The sequence below is a fragment of the Strongylocentrotus purpuratus genome, unplaced genomic scaffold (assembly GCF_000002235.5).
Source record: "Strongylocentrotus purpuratus isolate Spur 01 unplaced genomic scaffold, Spur_5.0 spur5_scaffold_20, whole genome shotgun sequence".
NCBI lineage: Eukaryota > Metazoa > Echinodermata > Echinoidea > Camarodonta > Strongylocentrotidae > Strongylocentrotus > Strongylocentrotus purpuratus.
Genome location: NW_022145606.1, coordinates 18,701,591 through 18,717,683, shown reverse-complemented (window position 1 = coordinate 18,717,683; position 16,093 = coordinate 18,701,591). Strand labels below are relative to the sequence as shown.

Genomic DNA, 16,093 nt, shown 5'->3' with positions numbered 1-16,093 from the left:
CAATATTTTTGTACTTGACATACAGGAGGGTTATGTGTGACTATGTCATAATCCACTCACCAAATTGCCAATTTGATATTCGCGTAGGCTTAGTGATCTCCTATAAAAAGTAAAATACTGTGATAAAATCAATCTTTTAGAGTGTAAATGAATAATTTATATATTACTGTAATGTTCAGTGTAGTTGTGTGAGAATTATAGTTGAGGATATATTTGTTTGTTCTTTCTTTTTTTGGTGCAGGAAATGACGCAGCCTAGAATGTACCAAGAAGCAGGGGAAGCAAGGCCCACTTTATCAAGCAGCGAATTCTTAGAATTATTCAAAGAAATGTCAACAAGACCTGAAATCTACTTCTTACTGGTTAGGTAAGTTACATAGAAGATTGGGGAAGACAGAAATGAAATAAAGAGAGAGAGAGACACACACACACACACACACAGGTAGAGAGAGAGAGACAGATAGAGAGAGAGAGACAGAGAGACAGAGAGAGAGAGAGACAGACAGAGAGACAGACAGAGAGAGAGAGATACAGACAGACAGACAGAGAGTGAGACAGAGAGAGAAAGACGAACAAACAGAGAGAGAAAGAGATACAGACAGACAGACAGACAACAGAGAGAGAGAGAGATACAGACAGACAGACAGAGAGTGAGACAGAGAGTGAGACAGAGTGAGACAGAGAGAGAGAGAGAGAGAGAGAGAGAGACAGAGAGTGAGATACAGACAGACAAACAGACAGAGAGTGAGACAGAGAGAGAGAGGAATGAAAACAGAGGGAGAGGTCTTGAATAAAATACATTATATTCCTTTACTGTTTACCTATAGAATACCAGATTATGCTTTTTGAAGGTTGGTTTTTGGACATTCTATTTTTTCACAAATCATTTATTTAGGTAATTGTTACACTTCAAAGTAATCATAGCTGCCAACTAATCCTATTTTAGAGGAATGATTCCCACTTTTTGTTCTTCCAAGCTATTGTTTTGAACCCTAGATTCCTATTATTTTCTGAAATATTCTGTATGAAAAGTATATAAAATAGACTGTATTCCTCATTTTGACCTGAGAGATTCCTAAATTTTGCTGTGAAAGTTGGCAGGTATGAGTAATTGATATGTTGTATAAATCATTTTGCAGGTATTCACGACCCTGGATACGCAGGGGTTTATGTTATCCTTTATTTTCTTCATACTCCTTATAACCCTTTACCTATTAAGTTTTTTGAGGTAGATTTTATACATTCTCTCTAGACACAAACAATTTGTTTAGGTGAGTGGTATTCATTAAAGTAAATGACTGGTTTACTAACATATTCAAAATAAGTGCATACTATAAAACAAAGGTTGTTATTGACAACCTGAAGTATTGCCCGAGGCTTGCCCGATGTAGCAGCAAGTAATATATGCAGACTGGATTCTGAGTATTGTAGTTAATCATTAATAACTTGTCACTAGGTCCCAGGAAAGAAACATCCTCAAATTTGAATATGTTAGTAAACTGATCTATTTATATGATGTATGTATTTATTTGCAGGTATTCAAGTAGTGAGTTCATGACCTTGGATGACCTCATGATATTCTTAGAAGCAGAACAAGGGGTAAGTTAACCCGTCGACTTTTGAATGATTGTATTCCCATATACTTTACACAGGACCCACTCGGTTCCTGTATCCAATGAGTTAAAGTTCATTTACCTTTACTAGGTAGCTTAGCAAAATGTAGCACTGGCACAGAAAGATGTGTCGGGAACACAAACTGCATAATTGTTTGAAATCATAGTGTTTATCAAAGACCGGTAAAACCAGCTGGTACAGGTGTATAATGCATATTTTATCTTGATGAGGCATATACTGTTAGGTAAACTTTCATTCAGATATGTGTCAAAATAAATATTATTTATGCATCTTGTGTTCTGGACGTGTCTTTTCGTGCTACTACATGTACATTTCACTAAGCTACCCTATTGGGATTATTAGAAATATAAGAATAATGACGATGATGATGATGATATTGATAAAGGCAAAAGCCAATGATGATAAAGACGATAACTGTAATAGTGATGATGATAACAATAATAATGATGATGGTGATGATTATTATCTTGACAATGAAGAATGCAGAAATGATTTATGTTGATGATGGTGATGAAATTATAGATGGGAATCTTTTTTGTGTAAGAATGTCTAAGAGTTAGTTGAAAGAGGATTTTTTCTTGAGTTGTACATTGCTTGGTTTGATAATATCACACTGGCAAACATGTCTAGAAACATTTAAAAACCTGCTGTAATTATGGTCAATTTTAGAGACGGAACACTTTTAATTGTACCTTTAAAAACAGATGAGATTGAATTTAAACCCAGGGCAAGCTTTGTATGTTAAATATTCGGCCAGAAACGCTAGTGTGTCAGTCAACGTTACCGCTGAAAGACTCATCTTTCAAACAGCTGCAAGCCAACCTGATCACCCTCAGGCATTCTACAATCTAACGTATCAACTAGAGAGAAATAAAACCATTACAATCTAAAATATCAACTAGAGAGATAATAAATTCATTAGAATAAACCCATTAGGATCAAACATATATCAACTAGAAAGAAAATATATCCTTTATAATCAACAATAAACCCATTACAATCAAACATATTGACTAGAAAGAAAATGAATCCATTATAATAAAGGATAAACCCATTACAATAGAGCATATCAACTAGAAAGAAAATAAATTCATTATAATAAAGAATAAACGTACATTAGGATCGAACTTATGGACTAGAAATAAAATAAATCATATCAACTAGAAAAATAATAAATCCATTATAATGAAAATAAACCCATTACAATCTGAGAAGCTAATTTATTAGCAAGAGAAAGAAAATACACCCAATATAATTGCTAACATAACTTAAAGTAATAATTCTTTTATGGTCTAAAGCTAACTTGTCAAATACAAATTAAATTTATACATGTAAGTAAATCAACAATTTTAGATTGATGAACCACAGCAACTGTATTTTTTTCCGCCTAGTGTTACATTGCTACAATATTTTGGAATGTTATTTCTTTGCTTTTATCAGAGAGTGTCCTTTATAAAGCTGTTAATTGCTCAGAGCCATCCAGCGCATGTTGCGTTGTTAGGCAAGCACACAACACAGAATGAAGCCAAGATAGCCAATCTATGTGTATGATAGACCATTTTTGTAATGTAATCAACTTTAATGCATAAATCTTTATCAAGTGCCATGTTACCAAATATCCATTTACCTGTTACAAATAATTGTATTTCAAAGCAAATTCCATAATTGTTGCTAGGTAGGACAAACATTATGGCTTGTCCTACCCAGCAACGCAACCATTTGATTAATTCATGAAAATGGCCTATTGGATCTGTTCAAGCTTATGGAAAACTGAAAAATAATTTTGGTTCATGCCTGTTTTCGTCACAAAGCGACTGTTCTATGAATGCTTATTGTTAAACACATGTAATTGTCTATATGATATGAGACCTTGTTCACACTGGAGGGAATGGATACAAAACGTGAATAAATTAAGAAACGTTGTCTAAAGAATTATCATAGCGAAAGTGACGTACACAAACAACATTGTGTGAAGGCGTTGAAGAGGTGTGTTCACATGACAGCTGGCCAATCATAATTACGTGTTAACCCTATTTTAACTGGGCTATTTCAGACCAGGTTTTTACTGGGGGGGGGGGGGTCAATTTGACCCCCCCCCCCTAAGATCTCGGCCGTTTCACCCCCGATCGCCGCGAAAATTTGCATGCATGTCAAGTGAAGTGTATAGAATACTATGGTAATTTCAAATTTTTGAAAAATTCACTCATTTGCATATTTATGGTAATTTATGCAAATAAGGTCATAAAATTCACATTTCGGCCAATAAATCATAGATTATTCATATTTAAGTATTCTTTTTCACTACATATATTTATTAGACCATTTGGAATAATAATACAACTTAAAAATTTGGAAGAGCCAGGTTATTCCTTATGTTATCTCTTGTTTTTATAATTTCTTATGTATTTCATTGTTTTTTTAACTTACCGTATTTGCCGGCGTAAAGGCCGCACCCCCGCATAGGCCGCACCCCCGATTTTGACATTTAAAAAAAAAATAAATAAATAAAAAAAAAAAAAAAAAAAAAAAAAAAAAAAAAAAAAATCGTTTTTTGTTTTGTTTTCTTGTTGTTGTTTTGCTGCCGAAAACCCACGCGTGGAAGGACCTTCATTAAACATCGAGGTGCAGTTAAAGGCGCTGATTTGTGCTTGTAAACTTGTCACAAATAATAGTAACAATGTCGTTTTTAGAAGAATGTGTAAGATCATTAATGTGATTTAAAAACAATAAAGTACCTATGGTACCAGTGGTGTACCTTGTGGTACACCATTTGTTATAGAAAAAAATTTGAGGAACTATTATTATAAACTACATATTGAGATCTATTAGAAAGATTACTTTCAAACCAAGATGACAGTCAAATTTTAGTGTTGTTGTAGTTTCCGAGTGGTGAGTCAACACACTGATTACTGAGCTGGGAGACATTGCCAGGCATAGCGCCATAAATCGAAACTAAAAAAAACAAACTTTTTTTACTCTTTCGCCGCATAGGCCGCACCCCGACTTTTTGATATTTTTTCTTCCAAAAATACTGCGGCCTATACGCCGGCAAATACGGTATGTATTTTATTGTTTTTGTTGTTTTATTTCATTTATAACTACAATTCAACTATTTTGACTCCAAAACAAACATCTAAACTTTAAAGAAGACTGAATAACCAATGTTTTAACTATTTTTGGGAAAAATGACTTTTACATATATGTTTTGTACACAAATCACGAAAATGAGCGATTTTCGGGCTGACATGCAAAGACAAAAGGTCACGCAACCTTGTAACCGTAGGTCCGATTTTCAAAAAAATTGTTTTAAAAGATGCGTAAGACTCGAAAGTAAAAAGTCGTGAGAGGAAAATTTTATATCTGCCGCGGTTTCGAAGTTGTCGCGAAATTTCTACAGGGGGGGTCAAATTGACCCCCCCCCAGTTAATGTAGGGTTAAAGATAACCACTGCCCAGTTATACGATTTTTGTATGATACAACGTTCTTGCTCCAGTTTTCATTCGAAACGATGCTAATTCCTGTATTTGGTTATAAGAATTTGTTTAGACAATGTTTCTTTAGGCAATATTCCGACTAGAAAATGTTAATTACTTATTCTTACAAATGTATATACATTTGGATTTAGATTGGTCATTCCATAAATTAGGGACCCACTCTGTGATATTTTTGGTGTCTCACTTACATTAGGAGCCCACACATATTTGTGGCTCTGAGTAAAGACTCAAATAGTGGAGTGAGATTGCTAAGTGATTTCCAAGCATAATATTGCATCCTCATACCTAGAATCACTTAACAATCATACTCCACTATTTAAGTCTTTACTCAGAGCCACAAGTACGTTTGGGTTCATTATGTAAGTTGGACACCAAAAATGTCACAAAGTGGGTCCCTAATTTATAGAATTACCCATATGTGAGTGTTGTATAGCGATTGACTGAATGCTGGTCTGGAGGCAGGGTGGGAGGATGTGAGGGTTTGTTTGGGTAACCTTGACCATGTATGCAAACAGACACACATGCATGCATAAAATGTGATGTGCTCTGCGACAGGTAGTCTCAGGTGTAATGATTAATGTCTCTCAGAGGTGTGTGATAGTTTAAAACTACAGACCCTTGTCAGTTGTAATGCATAACAGAGGATAGCTTGTAGGCGCAAATCTTGTCAGTCACTGTGCGTTATGAGACCACAAGAGGCACTGTTCTTTGACACAGCCAGAAGCTTGTAGATCTAGGCTCTGCTCAAGTCCTTTAGAAATTGTGGTCAAGCGTCAAATAAGAGGCTTTGCTTTCAGACTAGGCATACATACATAATCTCTGAGCTCAGTGGAGTGACATAGAAAGAGAGAGAAAGAGAGAGAAAGGGAGAGGGAAGAAAGAGAGAGAGAGAGAGAGAGAGAGAGAGAGAGAGAAGAAAGAGAGAGAGAGAGAGAGAGAGAGAGAGAAAGAAAGAGAGAGAGAGAGAGAGAGAGAGAGAGTGTGTGTTAGGAAGGGGGAGAAAGTAAGAGGCTTAGGAAGGGGGAGAGGGGGAGGAGGGAGACAGGATGGGGAGAGGGAATAGAGAGAGGGAGAGAGGCCTAGGAAGGGGAAGAGGGGGTGGAGGGAGACAGGATGGGGAGAGGGAATAGAGAGAGGGAGAGAGGTTTAGGAAGGGGGAGAGGGGGAGGAGGGAGGCAGGATGGGGAGAGGGAATAGAGAGAGGGAGAGAGGCTTAGGAAGGGGGAGAGGGGGAGGAGGGAGACAGGATGGGGAGAGGGAATAGAGAGAGGGAGAGAGGCTTAGGAAGGGGAGAGGGGGTGGCAGGATGGGGAGAGGGAATAGAGAGAGGGAGAGAGGCTTAGGAAGGGGGAGAGGGGGAGGAGGGAGACAGGATGGGGAGAGGGAATAGAGAGAGGGAGAGAGGCTTAGGAAGGGGAGAGGGGGAGGAGGGAGGCAGGATGGGGAGAGGGAATAGAGAGAGGGAGAGAGGCTTAGGAATGGGGAGAGGGGGAGGAGGGAGACAGGATGGGGAGAGAAGGAGAAAGATTGGAGAGATAGGATGGAGGGGGAGAGAAATGGGTGGACAAAAGAGAAAGAGGGGGGGGGGGGGTGGGGGTGGCAGATTTGGTGAGAGCATGAGCAATAATACCCAAATTCATAGCAGATGTAGAGGGAAAACGGTAGTAAAAAGGGGGAAGATACCCCTTATATACCATATCGTCCTTGTTTTTACGAAGTGACGGTAGTGAGGAAAATCGTAACGCAAAGTGAATGCAATTTTTTTTCACTACCGTCACTTCGTGAAAACAGCGACGATATATTGTGGTACCGGACGTTAGATTACATGGTTCGCCGTTCAAGCCCTGCTTCGGCACTAATGTCGTTTAGCAAGACATTAATCTATGTTTGCCACCCTCCATCCAGGTGAAGTAAATGAGAACCCGTTAGGAAGGAATTCCTTGAATGCTTTAGCACCGTATACAAGAGCCTGGGTAATAATATTTTACTTCGTATTATAGAGTATATTCATGTAGCAGCTGCACTATATAAATGGACATATTTGATATTGAAATACCAGATAGTGGTAGTCTATTTCTTTGTGGTTGAGATCCATTAGGGACTTAATCCCTAACTCTGTTAATTGCTATTTTGTTGAAATTACCTCTTGCTCACAAGCGATGAATAATGAAGGCAGTAGACGGTGCGAGACAGTTGGAGAGTTATACAAAAAGGAAAGGAGAATAGATACAGTTCGAGAGAGATCCCAGTCAATTTACCGGCATTCCGCCTTAATGCCAAACGCTCAATTGCTTCTGAATGATCACAACATGCATGTGAATTATCATAGCCAGAGGGTGATGCATGTTGAAGCTAAGCTTATTGGAATACAGCAATTAGTGTTCATACATACATAGAATCTGAGGATTATATTGGACTGACCAATCATAGCAGGTTAAAGCAATGTTTCTCTTCTCTTATCTCTCTCTCTCTCTCTCTCTCTCTCTCCTCTCCCTCTCTCTCTCTCCCTCTCTCATTCTCTTTCTCTATATCTCTCTCATGCCTTTGCCACCGAAAGGGGTGCCGTATGTGTCGCAACTATATAAGTAGATATTTTGTGAATTACCAATGTGATCGGCAGTGACAAGCCCCTGCCCAAGTCGGCCATCCACCTGAAAATGTGTCACCGCCTGTTTATATAAACATGCATGTTGTGTTAGGGCTAATTGCATTAGACAGTGCCATGCTTTCTACTTTTCAACCTCAAAGATACAGGTGTACCTGCATGTATGTACAACTTTACAACAGTGGACAAATTTGGCATCCATTTAAGTCCAAAACATGAATTTTCACTTACAAAAGAGGTATTGTGTTACAGGAAAATACATTTGGGGAGATATGGTTTTGTTAAGTGAAGAGTGGTTTTAAAAAGCCTAATCAAAAAATGAGAATACTATACATGAGAAAGAGAGGGTGGGGAGGAGAGGTGGAGAGAAAGAAAAGATCATGAAGGGATTTCATATCTAATCTAGATGTACTTATCTCTCTAATCTTCAAGAGAAATTAAGACAGTTAACTTTGTTTATAAAGACCGCTTAAGGGATACATGAAAAGTGGTCTTAAAAGCAGACAGTTTTTATTTACAGGTTCCTACCACATTAGTTTGGCCAGGAAGGATTAGACCTCCCTGCATGGTCACTGACAGGTGGTTATCTCATCAAATCAGCTCTCAATTAACATAAGAAAAAGAGGATCATGGGGGACCAATGATCACCAATTAGGCATTTTTTGCTATATAGAGGGCGCAAGCCGCTATTAGTAGTGCAGTGGGGCTTTAATACATGTGTAAATGTAAGTCACTATTCAAGGAAGGGGAAATTTTTGATCATGAAGGGATTTCACATCTACTCTAGATGTACTTCTCTCTCTCTCTCTCTCTCTCTCTCTCTCTCTATCAATATTTTTCTCTCTCTCCCTCTCCCTCTCTCTCTCTCTCTCTCTCTATCAATATTCTAGAAAAATTGATACAGCGTAACTTGTTTGTAAAGGCATCTCATGGGAGAACATGTATCAAAGTGGCCTTCAATGGCAGGTGTGGTGTTTATTTACAGGTTGCTTTAGGAATGTTTCAAAGAGATATATCTTGTTCTAGGGAAACACAAGAATATGGTATTCATAGACAGGTGTCTTGTTAAATACAGGTGGCGACTAAAGCAAGTTGGACTGTTCCCTAGTTACTGTTATTGCACTGCCTACCTTAGGTACATAGCAACATTAAACAAGAGAGATAGAAAGAGAGAGAGAATGGATGGAAAGAAAATAGAAACAGGTGGTCAGTTTGGTCACTGAAGCAAGTCTGACTGTATTTTTAATGAAGTCTGTTTAACATTGTATTATTCTTAAGATGATGAACTAGATCCTTATCAAATGATTGGTTGAGAGCGTACACGTACCCAGGCATTCATTTTGCCTAATACGTATTTTACTAATGACCAGTCATTAGCAGAATCATGTTATACAACATTATTGTGTAAAACAAATAAAACATTGTCTTGTAATAAAAATAATACACATCATTTTGTTCGGGCATTAGTCAAATTACCCACACACGGTACCTTTGAAACAGTCCAAAAACCCTTGTGTTAGACTGTTCCACTCGTTACCTTGTGTGGGTAATTTTTACCAATGCCCTCACTGCTGTGTCTTATTCGTATAGTGCACCTTTTGAATTTAGTTTTTATCTAAAACTTCGAAACTGCAAAATAATTGCTTGTTCTCTTCATCTCCCTCTAGTACAATGGGTTTCCATGTGTGGGTTTTAGACGTACTGGTTGTAGACTAAATGGCAATGAAGCGCATGAGCTTGGTAGGGATGTAGCAATGAAGGTCAATCTTAGTCTCATGAGATTAGATAGCGGACAGTTACTATGTCATTACAGTTATCTGGGGATTTCATCTGTAAGTGAACTCAAAATAGTATTCTTATTTCGGCGCAGGACAAATCTGATACGTAGAAGCTGCTACAACCAGCCAGTCTGATTGGTGGGTAGATTGTAACCTGATGATAGTGCTATTAGAGGTATTGCCTTGCATCGCCTGTCATTCAATCTATCCTACATGGAGTCATTCACACTGCTGTAAAAATAACCTGCGTTCTTCTCACTTTCCAGAGTTTCATCGGACGTTGCTAGGCAACTACCCGCAAACATGACAAAAAACTAGAAATTGAAAAAATTCACCTGGTGTGTTTCGTTAAATTCCTGTAATTGCTAGCTCACAAAACACAGGTGAATGATTCCTCAGGTTTCTGCTCACACCACTCTCCTTTCTTCCGATCTATCCTTTGTGGAGGAGTGACAACTCATGCATCCGCAGTACTCATTGAAAGAAAACAAAATTTAGCAAACTCCAACAGTTTTTTAATGGGTTTTCCAGTAGTATAAATGGTAGTTATACAAAACGATTTTCCAATTAGTTTTTCTGTGTAGTGTAAATAGGCCAGATGTAGAGGGTTGATTGCTAGCAGAAACCCACCTGTTGTTACAGTATGCGTTCAGGTAGCATCAGTATTTCTTCTGTTCGGCCCTGGCTGGAAGGGCATTGACTCTGTATATATTAGTATGTGAGTTAATGCCCTCCAAGCTCCAAACAGAAGATTTTTTTTCTCTATCAAGGCCTAGCTCTTTAACTGAAGTAAGATTTAGGATTACACAACTATATGAATATTTCTTATTGTGTAAACGATGATGATAACTCTTCTACTGGGAAGAAAACGTCCACGAAAGCATAATGAAACTAGAGTTGTAACATCAAATTCTGTTTGATCGTTAGTCAAAACCAGACGGTTTTCGGTTAAACAATTTAATTTTTTTTTTTATAGATTTTTTTTTAATAATTTTTTTTTTTTTTTTTTTTTTTTTAAGATTTGTGTTTTAATTGGAAAATTAAAAGAAATCACAATATTTACAAATAATTTACATAATTGAAAACTCAATCATTGAACAAAATGTCCTTTGGCAAAGCAAGTTATCTGCATTGCTCTCTTCACCCAGTTGTTAGGTATGGTAGGATGCAAAGGTAATTGTGGTTGGACTAGCGACTAGCTGGAAAGCTCCCTAGGGAGTCTAGGATGTGCAGAAAAGTAATTGAAAAGGAATTGAATCCAGTAAATGGGGTAATGATGGTACTGTATTAAAGCGCTTTGGTCAATTAATGGTAAACTATATAAGAATCCGGTATTATTATTATTATTATCATTATTATATTTATTCTTATTCTTATTCTTATTTTATTCTTTTTCTTATATCTAGATCTCGTTTCAAATGGCAGTGATGCTTTGTGCTTATATTCAAAGTCACGCTGCGATAAGTGCCTTTAAGATTCTAAGTGGATCCCTCCCTATAGAAATGCATGTCCCTCACTTCCTGTGAAAAGGCATCTCTCTCTCTCTCTCTCTCTTTCTCTCTCTTTCTCTCTTGCATCCTTACCTTCCTTCCCTGCTCTTTTTCTCTCACTTGTTTCCCCTCTCTCTCCCTTCTTTCTATCTCTCTCTCTCTCCCTCCCCTCTCTCCCCCTCTCTCTCCCTCCCTCTCCCTCCCTCTCCCTCCCATTCTCTCTCTTCCCTCTCTCTCTCTCTCTTCCCTCTTTCTTGCTTCCTTTCATTCCTTACTTGTTCATTTTTTCCTGCTCGTCCCCCCTCTCTCTCTCTCCCAATCTCTCTTTGTATAGCTCTATCTCTGTCTTGCTTCTTTTCCCTCCTCTCCTTCTCTTTCTTCTCTTTCCTTCCCCTTCTCTCTCTTCTCTTTCCTTCCCCTTCTCTCTTTCCTTCCCCTTCTCTCTTTCTATTCCTTTCCATCCCTTTCCATCCTCTTTTCTATTCCTTTCCGTCCCCTTGTCTCTTTCTTTGTTGTTGTTCCATTCTCCTCTTCTCTCTTTCTCTATATCACCATGATTCCTTTTCCCCATATAGCCTACTTTTCTCTGTTTATTTCTATCTTTGTTCTCCTTCCTTGCCTTCTCACCTTCTCTTAGTCTCTCTTGTTCTTTCTTACTTTAGTGATTTTGACATGCGAATGTTGTTGAATCCACGATCAATGAATGATATCACAAAATTTGCAAAATAACACCCCTGCCCAAGTAACTGTTGATGCAGTATACCACACAATCTACCTGAATGCAGAAGGATAGTAATTAAGACATATCATACAGAGTTAACCCATTGACTACCAAATGATCACTCCCCCATAGAAAGATCCTTAGGGGAAATACAGTAAGAAAGAAAGAGAACTAGAAAGAGAAGAATTGACGGGCAGATACATGTCAGTGTAGAGAAAAGTCATGAGGGGAAAAGTGTTACGCTGTTAGCTTTTTTGATATGCCTTCTACAGTACTATCATTTGGAGAAATATGACCTTTTTTTTCTTGCCACTTTCTGTCCTTTTATCTGGTATATTTCTTTTTGTATTTTGTATTTTTATTTTGTATTTTTTGTATTTTTTTTTTTTGGGGGGGGGGGGGGAGGGAGGAATTCTTTTAAACAAAAACCATTGTCAAAAGCCATTAAAGGCATTTTTAGCAATATTAAATCTGAGATGCATGGCCCTACGTCTTATCAGTGTCTGTGATATGGTGTAATATTGAAGCCCTAACAAAATTGATCATGAAGTGCCTCAAAAAAGTTTTAACATACTCGCTTTTTTTCCAATATACTGTAGTGTTTAAACACCGTTAGAATAAACGAAAAATGAAATTTTGATTTACAAATTGCAATCATAAATATCTTAATAATGAGGCTTGTAAAAGTAACGGGATTCCTGACTGACCTAAATGTTTAAAATTATGATTGCAACATGAGCTAAATCCAGGATTTTGTTTCAGAATCTGAGGTAATGTTACCGAGTCACTTTAAGTAGAAATTCATATTTCTTTTGGGCCATCCCTGGGCATTAAGTTGTTCTTTTAAACATTGTTTCTCATTTGTGTATGTTTTCATTGTCTAGGTATATTATTGTTTGATGTTGTATTCCTGGAAATGAGATAAATAAATTAAGGGACATGCAGGAAGGGGAAAGATACATCAAAGGAAACAAAAAGAAGAGAGATTTTAAAATAGAAAGGAGAGGAAGAAAGGTAGGCTAGAAAGATGTGGCAATGCTGAATTATAAATGATGCAAAAAATGATTTATGTAGTAGTGAGAAAGAGAGGGGGAATGATATTGCAAGAAATGTAGAGATGAATTATATAGAGACTCGTCACTGTAGTGCCTAGTGGCTACGAAAGAATACTCTCATAGCTCATTTCAAAGAATTCAAGGCAATGCAGCCTTAATTCTCTCCCCAGAGAGCGACTCTTATATTATTTACACCTCCGTTTCTATGGTAACGTTATAAGGAGACCGTCAAGTGAGAAATTGCATAAAGATTGACAGATTTGGTTTGAGAGAGCTCACAGGTGATTAAGAAGGTTCAATCAAAATGGCCACATAGCAAGCACTTCAGTGTCTGCGAGTCCTCACGTTTATTAAACATCTTTCCATCTAAAATTCTAGGAATTACAAGCTGTTCATGAACAAAAAGAGCAAAAATCATCGAAAATGTGTTGTCCATTTAAAGCCCCACTGTCCTACTTGTAGCTACTTGCTCCCTCTATATAGAAAACTTCCCCAATCGGTGCCTGTTGGTCCCCCATGATCCTCTTTTTCTTATGTTAGTTGAGAGCTGAGTTAATGAGATAGCCACCTGTCAGTGACCTCGCTGTGTGGTCTAATCCCTTCTGGCCCAGTAGTGGTGACGGTCTTTAAATTGCAGGATACTGGACCATTCATGAATAAGAGTTATTTAATACATAATCACTAAAGTTTCTAAAATGGCAATGCAGTGGAGGCGCGATAGCTCAGTTGGTAGAGCAGTGGTCTCGTAATACGATGACCCGGGTTCGAAACCAAGTCAATGCGCTAGTGCCCTGATGATGATAATACTGTTGATAATGATGATGAGAATACTGTTGATAATGATGATGATAATACTGTTGATAATGATGATGATAATACTGTTGATAATGATGATGAGAATACTGTTGATAATGATGATGATAATGATGATGAGAATACTGTTGATAATGATGATGATAATACAGTTGATAATGATGATGATAATACTGTTGATAATGATGATGAGAATACTGTTGATAATGATGATGATAATACTGTTGATTTTAAATGATGATGATAATACTGTTGATAATGATGATGATAATGATGATGATAATACTGTTGATAATGATGATGATAATACTGTTGATAATGATGATGATAATACTGTTGATAATGATGATGATAATACTGTTGATAATGACGATGATAATGATGATGATAATGCTGTTGATAATGATGATGATAATACTGTTGATAATGATGATGATAATGATGATGATAATGATGATGATAATGATGATGATAATACTGTTGATAATGATGATGATAATACTGTTGATAATGATGATGATAATGCTGTTGATAATGATGATGATAATGATGATGATAATGATGATGATAATACTGTTGATAATGATGATGATAATACTGTTGATAATGATAATGATAATGACGATGATAATGATGATGATAATACTGTTGATAATGATGATGATAATACTGTTGATAATGATGATGATAATGACGATGATAATGATGATGATAATGACGATGATAATGCTGTTGATAATGCTGTTGATAATGATGATGATAATGCTTTTGATAATGCTGTTGATAATGCTGTTGATAATGACGATGATAATGATGATGATAATACTGTTGATAATGATGATGATAATACTGTTGATAATGACGATGATAATGATGATGATAATGCTGTTGATAATGATGATGATGATGATGATGATAATGACGATGATAATGATGATGATAATGCTGTTGATAATGCTGTTGATAATGCTGTTGATAATGATGTTGATAATGCTGTTGATAATGATGATGATAATACTGTTGATAATGATGATGATAATGCTGTTGATAATGATGATGATAATGATGATGATAATGATGATGATAATGGTGATGATAATAGTGATGATAATGCTGTTGATAATGATGATAATGATGATGATGGTGATGAATATGGTGGTGGTGATGGTGATGATGATAATGGTGATGATGATGGTGGTGGTGGTAATGATCACCTTATATGCACAGTAGGTGCTTAATATATTCTGGGCTCTGTCTTATAAAGTATTGTGATTGATCCAAATCAATCACAAGTCCTCCAATCAATGGCAAGTTTGCAGTTTCCTATCTCTCATGTACATAGTTACGATGATATCACCCACAAATAAGCTGCAATTAAATATCAACTCTTTATATTAATAATAATAGTGTAAACTTATAGAGCACACACACTGTCCAGGGGCGCTCATGGTGCTAGCCTAGCAAAGGTTCTCTTTAATACAAGTAAAGTAAATGTTTATTTGATAATTGAGTTATACCATCAGAAACTCAAAAACAAGATGGGGCCCTGATGAAAATGATGCAAGTACCAAGTGATAATAGTGGTAATTCAGCCAAAGCTTGTTCACCTGTTGATCGATGGTAATATGATTGCAGGGCCCTCAGGGAGAACAGTATGAATACTGATGAGGCTACCCTGGGTAAACAATACATATTATTATTATTATTATTATTATTATTATTAATGATAAACAAGCAATACTGTTTCTTTTATTATCCAGATGACTGGTGTTACTAAGGAGAAATGTCTGTCTCTCATCCAGCGGTATGAGGTATCTGAAGAGGGACGCCAGAGAGGATACCTGGGTATTGATGGTATGTATATATATCCAATCATGTTATTTCTTTTAAAGCCCTACTGCACTAGTTTGGCCAGAAGGGATTAGCCCTCCCTGCATGGTCACTGACAGGTGAATATCTCATCAAATAACCTCTCAATTAAAATATGAAAAAGGGGATCATGGGGGGACCAATAGTCACCGATTAGGCATTGTTTGCTCTAAAGAGGGCGCAAGTAGCTATAATTAGTGCAGTGGGGCTTTAAAGTATGGTGTCTCCTGTTTCTGGGAGAGTAGAAGAGGAGTGGATCACTGTAAAGGGGCGGTAACACATACATGTACGTTAGTCTACAATTTACCTAGCTATCCGTAAGGGGGGATTACCGTAGCCTAGACTACCTAGAAGAATATTAAACTAGGTTAAGGTAAGTTGAAGTATGGCCATGCATAAGTATGTTAAAGTACAGTAAACTAGGTTGAAGTAAGTTGAAGTAAGTACTACCGGGGAGATCCACAATTGCCATGTTACACTACGTTAAACTAAGCTGAAGTACGCTCAATGACAGTGATTATGTTGATTATGGGGTATGCTACATTCGGCTATGGTTGTTACTACGGGTGAATTACTACTACGTTCATTCATTAATAACAGGTTAATGGAATACAAATAATGTACTTTGTCACTA

At 37.1% G+C, this 16,093-nt stretch overlaps 1 protein-coding gene across 4 annotated transcripts in view; it reads left to right on the top strand.

The window, feature by feature from the left end:
* The first annotated feature begins 205 nt into the window (after positions 1-205).
* LOC592492 (inactive phospholipase C-like protein 2) overlaps positions 206-16,093 on the top strand; it is a 42,818-nt gene continuing 26,930 nt past the window's right edge. The window contains exons 1-3 of one of the 4 annotated variants that reach the window (XM_030992978.1): positions 206-366; positions 1,535-1,598; positions 15,351-15,444. In XM_030992978.1, coding sequence (XP_030848838.1) covers positions 245-366; positions 1,535-1,598; positions 15,351-15,444 — 280 coding nt within the window. In that variant the 5' untranslated portion in view covers positions 206-244. The remainder of the gene's footprint in view (positions 367-1,534; positions 1,599-15,350; positions 15,445-16,093) is intronic. The other 3 variants (XM_030992979.1, XM_030992980.1, XM_030992981.1) reach the window with 3 other exon arrangements.